Below are 14457 nucleotides of genomic sequence, written 5' to 3' on the forward strand. Positions count from 1 at the left end.
ATTGCTATTACTTAATAAGTTTATAAATAGAAGTCTGATGCTATTGTGCCATTCTAGCAACTTCTAGCTTTTTGTCTTTTTATTTTTTTTTTCCATTTTCCCTCATCTTCTTCTTATACCTGTTTGCATCCATCATGAGATCTCAGTTGTAGTCTTCTCTCTTCTACTGTCTTTTTATTTGTCTTCCTGTGCCTTTTTTTGGGGGGAGGGGAATTTTGTGCTAATACATTGTGAAATGAAAGATAAATTCAAAATTGTGTGATCATGACTATAATGCACATATCTATTTAATAACAGTGTGTACATACCTGTATATGGACCATTCTTCCTGGCCTAATTTTTTCCTTTATTGTATTCCCAGAATCTATTTTTTCTATCAAGCCTTTAAAAATTAAGAATAATAGCACTTTTTAAAAACAAATAAGTAGATATATACTTTTAAATCTTGAAATCATTACTGTAGGTGTTAGCAGTTATTGTCTACCATACAATTTCTTGATTGTCTAGAATACTGTGATCTGATCTCAGCTGTTACTGCAGTAGGAGTATTGCTAACTGTTTTTTGTTGTTTTTTTTTTTTTGTTTGTTTGTTTGTTTGTTTGTTTGTTTTTGTTTTTTTCCCTGCCTGGAATATAGGGCTAAAAATGAAATTGAACGTCAAGAGTTTATGTTCTTACTAACTGGTGGTGTGGGTCTCAAGAATAAATACAAGAATCCAGATCCATCTTGGCTACCAGATAAGAGCTGGGATGAAATATGTCGTGCAAGTGAAATCCCAGCTTTGAAAGGACTGAGGTATAGTAAAATGATATGAATTATCCATAATTGTTTTTGAACAAATTACGCACAACATGCTGAAAAGAAATGTTCTAAAGTGGAGTTTTTCCTGAAATACAAGAAGCCAAAAATTCATGCCATCATCCCACATCTATGATTCTTTCAAGTACCACACAATGCTGGATAGAAGAGGAAGCAGAGCTTACTGTCAACTCAGAACCTTTCAGGTGAAGTCTTGTATTTCTGCAACAGCACGCTGGGGAAAGAGCTTCATTCAGCTGTTGGATTATTTTCTGATATAGATGTATTTTTGATAAATATCAAAATACACTCCAAGTATTTACAGTAACTGTAAGCACTTTTTCCTCTAGGAATCACGTGACTGAACATATAGGTGAATGGCAAAAAATTTATGACAGCAAAGAGCCACAAAGCTTTCCGTTACCAGAACAATGGAATAATACATTAAACGAATTACAAAAGATGGTAATTCTTCGGTGCTTAAGGCCAGACAAGGTAAAATGATACATTATCATGTGTTTGTAGACTGTTGCAGGTCTTATACCATAGTTTGCAATAGTTATTAAAAAAAAAATAGTTGTTAAAAGAAAATATGATGAACAACAGATTATTAAGAACAGGTTATTAAGAAAATAAATGCTATTCTTATTTTTCAATTAAGCAGTGAAAACACCAGAAGCATCATCTGAGATATTCTGTTTGCATTTTTCAGAGGATATTCATCATTCTAGTTTTCTTCAAGTGCTCATTCATGTTCAGTCTGTTCTTTGATGCACCCCATATACCCAAGAGCAGGACATGTTAACAAGAAGAAATGCACAGTGTTCAGTACAATGTGCTTTCATACTAAAGGTTAAATGGGAATAGAGAGATGAAATGTGCTGAACAGCCAAATAGAACTTTTAACACATTCTTCCTTATTTCACTTATCAAATTGTATTGTGTGCTGTTTAGGAACAACCAATGTTAGGATTTAAAGTACATGTTGCAACTGCTTATTAGTGAACATTAGTGTAATTAATTATAAGGGGGAAACATGCTGGTCCTTCACACTAGGAAAAGCCTCAATTAAAGTTTTAGTGTGATTCAGTGTTGCTCATATGAGTTATTTTACCTTTTATTTGCTAAAAACATTTTAATCACCTTTGGGGGAAAAGAAAAAAAAAAAAGAAATGAAAGGCAGGGGGTGACAACATGAGCTGAAACCTATGCTTCTGAAGCATTCAGCAAAACTAGTCACATCTGTGCAAACTAGAAAGGTCTCTCTCTAGGTGTTTTGCTGAGGAATTTAACTGAGGTAGGGTACAGTGTACTTTGAAGATGCTGTGAAATAATCATTTATGTTTGATTTAAGTTAATAGTCTGTATTTACTTCACCAGCTTGGTCCGGCTATAACAACGTTTGTAACAGATAAACTGGGGAAGAAATTTGTAGAGCCACCACCTTTTGATCTAACAAAAAGTTACTTAGATTCAAATTCTACAATCCCTCTAATATTTGTGCTATCTCCAGGAGCAGATCCCATGTCCAGTAAGTATATACACAAAGAGAAAATGAAAGCCAAGAATATTTTTTCAGATTCGAGACCTGCGCTTCCTCTTCAATACACAGTGGAGATTATTTTGCCCTTAGCACAAGTAGATTTGAGTGCATTATGTCAGACTGATACAATCATGTGCTCCCTAAAAAGGACAACGTTATTTAATACTGAATAATTACAATCTACACTAAAGCTATACCTTCTTGTTGTATGTATATTTTTAAAAAATAGTAATTAACATTTTTTCATGACATAGCTTCTTTTTAATGAAGAAACGCTAAAATCATATGCTTTCTTTTCAAGGCCTTCTGAAATTTGCAAATGACAAAGAGATCGTTGGAAATAAGTTTCAGTCCATCTCATTAGGACAAGGACAAGGACCTATTGCTACAAAAATGATTCAAGAAGGAATGGAAGAAGGAACTTGGGTTTGTTTACAAAATTGTCATTTAGCTGTCTCCTGGATGCCAGTACTAGAGAAAATATGTGAAGAGTTTAGCAGTGAAAAATGTCATCCAGACTTCAGACTTTGGCTTACTAGTTACCCGTCCCCAAAGGTAAGTGTATTGACAAACAGTATTTATTAATAGAAGGGAAAAGCTGGTGAAATTTTATCCCAATTTTTCATATACCTGAAGGAACTAATAATGTGGGACTTTTCTCAAATGCTTAGAGGCTTTTGAAGAGATAATTTAATCAAGAAAGGTCATTTAAAAATTAGTTCTAAAAATAACTATACCAATCTACCTTTTCAATACTTTGATATTGTGATGTGTGATAGTTTGTATAGTAGTGAATGGAGCTGCATATTGCCAGCACGGGTAATTAAGGAGGTTTTTTTGTTGCCTGAGAGTTTTTCTTTCACATAAATTGAAAAATTTGTTTTTGCAGCATACATTTTACCTGTAAGGTAATGAATACCAACAAAACTCTTTAAAATACAGGTTTGTAGTTCACAGCACAGTCTTAGCTTTCTTTGAGTTCTTTTTTAATCTGTTGATCTTTAAAATGTGATTTCTTACAGATAACAGTTAATATAGCAAACAAAACATAATAATGTATTGTTATAATAATATAATTTATATATTCCATACTTTCTGAGTCCAGTTTTGCTATTTTTTAATTTCTAGTTCCCAGTAACTATTCTGCAAAACGGAGTAAAGATGACAAATGAACCTCCTACTGGTCTCCGGTTAAACCTACTTCAGTCATTTCTTTCTGATCCTATTTCTGATCCTGCATTCTTCTCCGGATGCCCTGAAAAGGAGCTGGTAATTTTCTCATCTCTTTATCTCTTGACAGTTTGTTTGTTTGTGTGTGGTGGTGGTGTTTTTGTTGTTGGCTTTTTTTGTTTTGATCCACAGATACACTGATTTCTGTCCAGTTAGTATCATAAGCTGAAGTGATTGTGAGTTTAGGTTTTAGAATGATTAAAATGATGACCTGAGAATTGCTATACTGGGTAATTTCATGTGGCAATCACTAGAATGTTTTCTTTGGCTTTATTAAATAACACAAATCTGAAATGTTACATGTACATATTACACAATTTGTATAAACTTCGAACATTCATTAGTACAGGATACCTGTCCAAGTTGTGTAACTGAGGGGCAGAACTCAGCTGTAATGCCATTCCAAACAGAAGCACATGCAAAGCCAAACTTCCTTTTGAAAGTACAAAATTAGGATAAATATAAGCATTATCACTGTTGAGATGATAAGCACTCAAATCCTTTTCTTGCTCTCAGGGACTAGTACTGCAGTGCCCATATCTCTTCCTGATAAATAAGGAACCACTTAGCTAATCATCACCTGTGAAGGAAGTGAAAAAACAGTGGGATTAGTCAGCAAAGAATATTGTAATCAATATATATATAGCTGTGAGTGGGTGCAACTAAGGATTTACATTTAACAGTACAACTATATTTTATGTATTTGTCTACTGAGGCTTAAAATTAAATATCTGATATTTGAATTCTTACGAAGTCAGCACCCCTTTACACGGAAAAAGAGAAAAATCTTGTATAAAACTGTAATGTTTTCATTGGTCACATGGACGGCGGGTTTGAATGTCCTCTCTGCAAGTCTGCAGATGACACCTACCTGGGTGGTGCTGATGACACTTCAGAGGGAAGGGATGCCATCCAGAGGGACCTTGACAGGCTTGAGAGATGGACACAAGCAAAGCTCATGCAGTTCAACAAAGCCAAGTGCAAGGTGCTGCACCAGGGTCAGCAATCCCCAGCATCACCAGACTTGGTGATGAATAGATTGAGAGCAGCCTTGTAGGGAAAGACATGGGGTTCTGATGGTTGAGAAGCTCAATATAAGCCGGCAATGTGTACTGTCAGCCCAGAATGTCATGTCCTGGGTTACGTCAAAAGAAGCATGGCAAGCAGGTGAAGGGAGGTGATTTTCCTCTACTTTGCCCCCTCACGAGACACCGCCTGGAGTACTGCATCCAGGTCTGGGGCCTCCAGCACAAGAGAGACATGGACCTATTAGAGTAGGTCCAGAGGAGAGACACAAAAATGATCCAGAGAGCTGGGACAGTCCTCCTATGAAGAGAGTCTGAGAGAGTTGGGAGTTGTTTAGCCTAAAGAAGCTTTGTGGAGACCTTCCCGTACATAATGGGGGACTACAGCAAAGATGGGGATACTCTTTATCAGGGTGTGCAGTGACAGGACAAGGGGAAATGGTTTTAAAATAAAAGTGAGTAGATTTAGCTTAGATATAAGGAATAAAATATTTACTATGAGGAGGGTCAGTGCAACAGGTTGCCCAGAGAGGCTCTGGATGCCCCCTCCCTGGAGGTGTTCAAGGCTGGATGGAATTTGAAGCAACCGGTCTAGTGAAATGCATCCCTGCCCATCGTGGGGGTATTAGAACTAGAGCATATTTAAAGGTTCCTTCCAACTCAAACCATTCTGTGATTTTTATGATAATGGCACACCTAAGTGTGCTTGCATACATGGCAAATGTATCCATATATTATTCCCAAGTCAAATAATCACAATGTACTTCATAGTTGCCTGTAGTTGTACACTAGACAGAGTAGTAATTAAATGGTGTGTTCTTGGTATAAATTGCTGTATAGAATGAACATATAAGTCATTTTATGATACTTTTTTGTTTTGTTTTGTTTTTCTTGAAGGTATGGGAGAAACTGCTCTTTGGAGTCTGTTTTTTCCACGCTCTGGTTCAGGAGAGAAGAAAATTTGGGCCTCTTGGTTGGAATATACCCTATGGGTTTAATGAATCAGACTTGCAGATTAGTATCAGACAGCTGCAGGTAAAATCATCTATCACTGCTTTTATTTAATCTCTGATTTTATGAACCATAGGGAAGAGCCTGATAGTCAGAAAGGAGCATCCACTTCAGTTATATCAAATGTTCACAGAATTTTAATCAGACTTCCATGAACTCACTTCAGCCACAAAGGCAAGGAACATCAATCATATTATAAATATTTTCAGCATGACAAATGAAATAAAATTGTTCTGCATGAGGTTTTGGTTCATACAGACTTATGGCATATAATGAGTGTATATATAATACATTTTAAATTGTCATATGTAAGAGCTCATTGTCCTGTAAGTAACACCATGCTAGAAACAGTCATAGGTGGCTTTTGTGGTTAGCAAAAGGAATTTTGTTTTTATGTATATAATGTTAAATAAACAGAGGTCCAAACTGTTCTTGTCCCCTAAAACAAAGTACTCTACACTACTTGACCTTGAGTCTTCTGCAGGCACTTTAATAGATCAAAATCAGGAGAGCTAAAACTGATTTACAGAAGTTGTTGAAGTTATCAAGCAGTTAATGAAAGAGATCAGAAGGTTCTGAAGGTTGGAAGAAAAATTCTGTGAAACACACATTTCTTTATGCACAAGAAAGAGAAGTGTCCTTCTAGAAAGTTTAAGTTGAAGAAACTATCCATTTGTAAATAATTCAAGAATGACTTGAATGACTTATTAATTTTGATGTTCATGAGAGGCTTTTACTACTAACTCCTGTTAATTTTAAACAGTAATTTTACCTGGGAGGAGAGTTGGGGAAGGGAGGGGATCAGAACTTTGGAAATTCTAACACTTGAGTGGGGAGAAAACTCTGTAAGTGGCAGTTTTGCATGCACTACAGCTTCCAGGCCCTCACTTTGTAGGTCAGACTGTGGCTCTGCAGATATTTCAAGTCTCTCTTGTGTTTCAGTTATTCATAAATGAATATAGCCATGTTCCATTTGAAGCTGTATCTTACCTAACTGGTGAGTGCAATTATGGAGGTCGTGTGACAGATGACTGGGACCGACGCTTACTGCTGACGATGCTAGATGACTTTTATAATCCTGAAATAATTGAAAATCCTCGTTACACCTTTTCTCCCAGTGGAATCTATTATGCTCCACCAAAAGGCACATATGAGGACTACGTTCAATTTATTAAGGTAAAAAGTAGCAAAATGACTGTCATAATGAAGATGGCTAAGAACACATCCCTTAAAGGCTTCTCTGCATTAAAAAAAAAAAAAAGGTTTGCAGCACATTTAACTGTGTGCTTGGCTTCTTGCCTAACATCCTTGTAAGATCCTTGCTATGGTCTAGTATGTGTTTCTGTGAGGGAGGGTGACTCAATAAGGTAGATAGGATGATGTAGCACAGATAATCAAGAATTCCTTAGAAATGGCTTTCTGTGTGTGAGTTGATGGCTCTATCACCAGTAATATGGTCTGTCAATACCCATCATTAAGGTCCTTATCCACTTTCTGTTGAAGTCAGTAGTAGTTTTTCACTCAGCTTCTTAAACAAATGTTGGATTTAATTCTCAGTCTGTTGCTTTATCTCATGCAAATATTTACTGTATTTTGTCCTAGAATCTTCCCTTTAGTCAGGAACCAGAGGTATTTGGTTTGCATGAAAATGTGGATATTTCAAAAGATCTTCAGCAAATTAAGATCCTCTTTGAATCTCTGCTTTTAACACAAGGAGGAGACATTCAGGGAACTTCTTCTGGAGGTGGTGACAGCACTCTTTATGAAATTGCAGATGATATTCTCAGCAAGGTATTGTAGTGTACCAATGACTCCAATTTATCTTTTTACAAAGCAGAAATTCTTTAGACAGAATCTTCACCGTAAAATTGACTTCATATTGGAGGAAAAATCTATTGGAAAGAATTAAGTGCAATAATATGAAAGTAAGAAATTGTGTGGCTATATTTCGTTTGAAACTATTTTTACAAAGTAGACAGGAGATAGGACAGAGAAAACAGCAAATGAAGTTTGAAAGAATACTTGTTTCACTCATGTAAACAAGTTTAAAAAAAAGAAAATGGAAATGTATTTATAATTTTTCATGGTAAGGAAAAATCTTGGTGGTTTTTAAAAGATAAATATAACTTAATTGCTTTTATTTGTATTATGCTACTACAGTATTGATTAGATACTCATGAGCAAGTTTAACAGTTTCATATCTGCATGCTTTTAATATAACTCCAATTTATAATGATATGTGGAATGATTTCTAAACATGTTGACATTTACAGCTTCCAAACGATTTTGACATTGAAAGTTGCCTAGCTAAATATCCTGTGAGATACGAAGAAAGTATGAACACTGTGTTGGTACAAGAAATGGAAAGATTTAACAAGTAAGAGGGTTTTATTTTATTAAATGTAACCCAAACCACTCCATTATCAGAGAATGTTTTTCAGCCACTCATATACCGTAAACACTGGAAATTCAGAATGTGGGATAGATTTTGGGAAAAATGATCTGATGGCAAAATGAACTGAAAAAGAAAAAGTGCATGATAGAAGAAGAGAGTCTAAGAGTCTAAGGAGGCATTTTAAAAGAATGTGAACAATATTCTCATTTATTTATTTATTTATTAACTACTTTTTCAATGTATTTCATTATATTTTACTTTCTTCCTTCACATTTTCTGGCCTGCAGAGCAAAGAGCTAAGAAACTGTAATGTGCACACAGTTAATAGTTTATTTCCTTGGTAGCTGGAATTATGTCTGCTTATTTCTATATCATCTCATATGCTTTTGTTTTTAAATTCTTACTTGTTTTCCCCTTTCCCGATGCCTTTCTTGCTATAATTCTCTTTAACATATTTTTTCTTGAGATTATGTAACTCTATCCATTTTTATTTTTCTCTTTGGGTCCTTAGTCTCTTTCTAGTTTTGTTTTCCTAGTTTTCTTTTTTATCTCTACCTGCTCCTCCATTCTTTCTCCCTTGTTTTTCTCTGCTCTCCTTTTTCTTTATTTCTCTATTTACCCCTTCTACTTCAGTTTCTCCCAAAATTGTAATAATACTCTGTGGCCGTAATTCTCCATGGTTTCAGACCTTACCCTCCTCTTATTTTTTAATCTAAAACTTTTTCCTTCAACTAGTATACAGCATATACACATTTGGATTTCCAAATTTATCATTTTACCATACAGTATAGATTATATTAGAGATTAAAAAAGAATATATTCAACTCTTTGTAGTCTTAAATAACTCTGTAACATTAAAGATGTGTCTTTAAAGAAACAGTTACAGTTAGTTATATACCAGTTACACAAATTCCATAGATCATACTATAGTCCTTTTTGTTTTCAGTGCATATGTAGCATCTTACAAATCATAAAGAACTTAAAATAATTCTGTCTTATTTTTTAATTCTAGTTTAATCCGAACTATTCGCATAACGCTAATTAACCTGAAGAAAGCCATTAAAGGACTGGTTGTTATGGATGCAGAATTGGAGGCTCTGTGTGGCAGTCTACTTATTGGAAAAGTTCCTGAGAATTGGGCTAAGCATTCGTATCCTAGTCTAAAACCATTAGGGAGCTATATTCTAGATTTTCTGGAAAGGCTGAAATTTTTACAGGTAATGTACAAGAGGCAGTGCTACTAATTATTTAATCTACTTTTTTCATATAACTTGCCCTTTATGTTAAAGGAATATTGGGAAACAAGTGATAGAGTTTGCCAGATTTTCTAAATCCAATTATGTAGAAAGTGATCAAAGAACATAGGATTTGTCTCTTTCTGATTATTGAATGTATCATTTTCCTCTTTCCAGGACTGGTATGAATTAGGGAAGCCCACAGTTTTTTGGCTGTCAGGATTCTATTTTACTCAAGCGTTTTTAACTGGAGCTATGCAAAACTATGCTAGGAAACACAGAATCCCTATTGACCTTCTGGGATATGAATTTCAGGTACAGATGAATTATTAAATTAAATTAAGTGTGTATTTTATTAATCTGGGTCCTGATGTTACAGTGAGATACACTAAGTAAATCCTGACTGAAATGTTCATTTTCCAATTGTCATGCTGCAATTGAAGACATACATTTAATTCTGTGATAAGGTAGGCACGTTTCTGTAAAAGAAATTTTGAAAGTAGTTCTCTCATTGGACCTGGGCATCCACTCAGAGAAAAAAACAGCCTACACAGTGCGTATTTGTCTGTGTGATTAAAGTCTTATTTTATAACCTACAGTAAGGTTAACCACATAACAAATTAACAGAAAGGCTAACAAACCACAGAAAGCTTTTGTCCTTATGGTTTTGTATAAAAGCAGTACCCCAAAGAAGGTACTACATTATTCTGATTTTGGATTGATTTTCTGAACATTGGCAATAGGTATAATACCTGAAAAAGCAAACACCTAGGAAAGTTTATTAACACAGATCACTTATTTCTTGTAGGTTATTCCTCAGGACACTGCTGATACTGCACCAGCAGATGGTGTTTATATACACGGATTATTTTTAGATGGCGCTCGCTGGGACAGGACAAAGTCAGTAAAAATTATTTTAATACAGTTTTAGAAAGCTTTTTTAAGTGCTCAAACAAGATTTAAATATTTCAAGAGTTACTTTTCATACTATTACAATAAAACACTTGAAAATATATTCATTCTTCCCATGGTCTCAAGATGAGAAAATAAAACAGTGACTCTTAAATATTATTGTGCTGGAAATGTTGGGATGTGCTAATCTGCATTAAAATACACTCCTTCAAAAAATCATCTGGCAGCATGAGTAGCAGAAAGATTTCAAGCAGATACTCCAATTTTTTTTTTTTTAAATAACCAATAATTGGTATCTAGCCTGAGTCATCTTAAGACTAAGACTGTTGTGACTGTAGGACTTACTTTGCTTTTCTTACAAATTCTTCAAATAAACGTTATATTGCTAGATAGAAGTATTTTATATTTAAAAATACTTTTTCATGCATGGAAGATGGAAAACAAACATCAAAAAAGAGCACTGAGATTTTATTTTTTCTGTCAGCCTTGGCTTGGTTTAATACCAAGCCACAAATAATGACTTTGTTGCTTTCTCTCACCAGGGGAATGTTAGCTGAGCAGTATCCCAAATTGCTCTTTGATATAATGCCAATCATCTGGATAAAGCCAAGTGAGTATAATTACCTTGAAGTATGTGCTATTTGACAAGATATTTGAACAATGAATTCCTTTTTTACACAAGACCAATGATCATACCCTCACCAAAGCACCCAAATGTGCACTTGACCTTTGACTTTTACATAAAAGATTGAATGAGTCAAATTGGCAACCACAGTCTCATTTCATCTGAGCTGTAGGCCTGTCCCCCTCTTCACAGGTGTTTGTAATTATTAATTTGACCAATGGATTATTTAGATTAACCTGATCTGTTTCTCAACCAAAAGATAATTTTGGTAGGAAAAGCACATGGTGTTTGAATTCCTGGCTTACTCAAGTTGAGGAGAATTTTGAATTGACCTACAGAGATTTATTGTTTTACCTCACGTGATTTAGCAAGGTTTGCTCAGATTATTTTTATCTGCTCCTAGTTTTCTGTGATACTAGTGAAATATTTTCTATGACTCTTTTCTTTGATTAAGAACAGTAAATAGCTGATTTTCATTTATTCACTTAAGCAAGACTTTATATTGCAGTTGTTGCAACTTAGATATAATTAGCTAATATGCAGTCACACCAGGTTTCTACTTTTTCTGTCTATGCCTTCTTTTGGCATTGGGTGAATCTGTTCTCAGGCTTGCTTAATTTTAAACATTGTGCAAGTTGCATGTGAACCGTCTAGTTCTAAGAGGATCGTTGAATCTCCAGTGATTTGAATTGCAGTTAGGCTCTGTGGCTGCTGGACCATAATTCTTAGGGAGATTCTAAAAGCTTGTGTCTAAACGTTAATCCTAACATGAAAGCAGAATGCAAAATGCTTTAATTATGCAACTATTCAGATTTGAATGTGTTTTTGAATTATTACAAATTTTGTAGAATTGCAGAAAAGCATAAATTCCCTAAAAACAGATATTGTGTTGCTCACAAAGCAATATTGCTATTTTTAATTTAGCTTTAAGAATGTTACTATAAGTATGTGATATTTAGATTAGTACTTAATGTGGAGGTTATATTCCTTCTTTTTTTTTTTTTTTTTTTAAAGCTGCAAAATCGGATATAAAGAAATCTAATGCGTATGTCTGCCCTCTCTACAAGACAAGTGAGCGTAAAGGAGTCTTATCTACTACTGGACACTCCACTAACTTTGTCATTGCTCTGACACTTAACACAGATAAACCAGTCCAACACTGGATCAAGCGAGGTGTTGCATTGCTCTGCCAACTGGATGACTAACTTTGACCAGTTCAGATACAAATGTCAAAAGATACCTTTCTTTTGTTTGCTTACAGAAGGGGAGCATGCTGTATAACAGAAACTTAGAGACTTTTTTTTTAATCTTAAAAGAGGGCATGTGTTTTCTAATCCTCAGTATTTTGCCTTAAATAAGTATGTGTTATTATTAGCACCTTTACAATCTGTAAAAGGTATGGTTAGGCTTTTAGCCTTTGGAAACATTATTAATGTGTAAACGTACATTTTATGCATTACTAAAATATCACTAAATATATCTTAACCAAAAACAAAGTGTGTGCACTTTCTGTGAGAAATAGTACAATTAATAAACTTGAAGCATTAGGAGTGTTGAATTGTGTGAGCGGAAACCCAATACATAGTAAGTTTGGGGATTTCAGTCTGTAATAGGCACTACCAAGTCTCTTCCTTGCTCAGCAAATTCATCTTTCAGGACTTAATTTGGATTTATTTATTTATTTATTTATTTTTACTTTTCCAAACAGTTTCTGTTAAGCAGAAATGATCAAATCCTCCCTTATGACTGCCTGCCATAAAATGTTATTTCTGCTGCTTTGTTGCTCCAGAGAGGCAGTCCAGTTTTAATTCCTTCAATGATTCTGTACTTTGGTTTTCTTAAAAAAAATTAAAATAAATAAAAGATAATTAGTAAAGCATTCTACCTTAGTTCTTTAGCAGAGGAGAGCTATTTCCACCTTGCATTCAGACACAGCTATCATTATTTCTTTGCAAGGATCCCTCCACAAAATAGAGTGAGTGAATTAAGCACAGAAAAGTCTCACTCCAGCCTACCGTCACTGTTATAAATAGACAACTTTGTTTTTCATTTCATTGCTTACTCTGTGTTACATGTAGAAGAGGTTTGGGATGTTTCTTTCTGAAAAAAACTCCTTTTCCTTGTACAGACTCTATATTATCTTTTGTTTGCTTTTCTGTTTCTATTAATATTTATATGTAAATTGTGAATAGGCAATCAGAAGTGCATAGTAATTTTATTAGGGTCATCTCTTTATTTTATTTAATAGTTTATACTTACTTTTATTGCTTGTATTATTTTCTTCATGTGTCATCTTACCCATTTTTAAACAAGCTCCTGCCAGTATCTGTAGTGAACCTTTGTGAAGTACTAATGATTTTTTTCTCTCTGTAAGGTAGTACTTACTACTTGCAGTTCTCAGCTTCTCATTCCGAAAACTTAAACAAGAGTATTTTGTAAATAAACAGAACTTCAAATTTCTTCTTTTGCTGACACCATTTGTCAGGTCAGGTTATGAAATGTAACTAACCTGTATGAAAGAAACGTGGAGAAAGTCCCAGAGTATCTTATGATAGGTTATTTATAGTGAGCTATTAACAGACACAAACTCCACTGAGATCAGTTTCTATCCTGCAAATATTGCTTTCAACTTAATAATCACTTCTTCAAAGTGTGAAGTCTTCCACAAGGTGAGGAAAAACTGCATTTTCTCAATTCCTAGGAAAATTAGTACTTTTTAAAAAAGTGTTTATGTTCACATTGTACTACTGTAGGTGTAATTGAATGCTAATAGATACTTGTATGCATGTTTTCTTACTAAATTTCTCTTCCTTGATACATATTCAATTACAGAGTAAGGCCTTGCAATCACACATTAGGTGGATCACATAACAAATGAAACGATGCAGGTTTGCTGTGAATTACTGCTGTTCAACTTTAAGACATTTCCAGAATTATTCCAAGTGTTGTATTGACATTTCTTCATTTTGCTGTGCTTATTCATTTTCTCATTTATTTATTTACCTTCAGTTTTATTTGCTCATTTTATTTTATTTTGCCCTGTATTTTTAGTGTTTTGTTTTGTTTTCAGGTCAACTCTCTTGAAAGACAGAAGTGCAAGTTTTGATGAGGTAAAATGGATGAAAGGTTAGAGTCTAACAGAACATCTTTGATTTTAATCTATAGTAACATAGCCAAATATACAAACGAATATTGCTACAGATTATGCATATAAAAAAGTATACATCTACACACATAATGTTTAATGATATTTAACTGATTTGAGTGTAAAGATTTTCTAATATTTTTTTATTTGAACATTTAGACTTCTATAGTATAAATTGGATTTCTGTGCTACATTGTTTGTATTATAATCTTAAAAGATTCCTAAAAACATTCTTAATTGAATCCTCTCAATTTGGTAAACATTTTCATTTTCTTTTAACTGTGGTGATGTTCTTAAGCTATCTATTATTAACTCCATTGTGATTACACCAGTGTTTTTTTGATTTTTGCATATATTTGAATTTATATTGTTACAATATTTTTGTATGTATCCCTTACAACTGTTAGGCAAGTACAGGTATGCATTAACAAAGAATGCACACTTGTAGGTTTCTCTCTGCCAAATAGCTGCAGTTTATGTACATAAGGTGGTAAGTTTGCTCTTTTTTTCAGCCATGGAGTATGATGTTGTTTCAGTT

The 14457-nt window shown here is 34.1% G+C and overlaps 1 protein-coding gene across 1 annotated transcript in view; it reads left to right on the top strand.

Annotated features, from left to right (window-relative positions):
• The window catches only part of DNAH12 (dynein axonemal heavy chain 12), a 64449-nt gene extending 52382 nt beyond the window's left edge, over window positions 1-12067 (top strand). Inside the window, exons 60-73 of the mRNA XM_082768102.1 lie at window positions 637-795; window positions 1149-1293; window positions 2179-2329; window positions 2643-2896; window positions 3470-3610; window positions 5494-5631; window positions 6550-6783; window positions 7210-7398; window positions 7881-7984; window positions 9015-9219; window positions 9415-9552; window positions 10046-10137; window positions 10692-10759; window positions 11789-12067. Coding sequence (XP_082624228.1) covers window positions 637-795; window positions 1149-1293; window positions 2179-2329; window positions 2643-2896; window positions 3470-3610; window positions 5494-5631; window positions 6550-6783; window positions 7210-7398; window positions 7881-7984; window positions 9015-9219; window positions 9415-9552; window positions 10046-10137; window positions 10692-10759; window positions 11789-11979 — 2209 coding nt within the window. The 3' untranslated portion in view covers window positions 11980-12067. The remainder of the gene's footprint in view (window positions 1-636; window positions 796-1148; window positions 1294-2178; window positions 2330-2642; window positions 2897-3469; window positions 3611-5493; window positions 5632-6549; window positions 6784-7209; window positions 7399-7880; window positions 7985-9014; window positions 9220-9414; window positions 9553-10045; window positions 10138-10691; window positions 10760-11788) is intronic.
• The last annotated feature ends 2390 nt before the right edge of the window (window positions 12068-14457 follow it).

Source organism: Aythya marila, assembly GCF_965140915.1.
Source record: "Aythya marila genome assembly, chromosome: 10".
NCBI lineage: Eukaryota > Metazoa > Chordata > Aves > Anseriformes > Anatidae > Aythya > Aythya marila.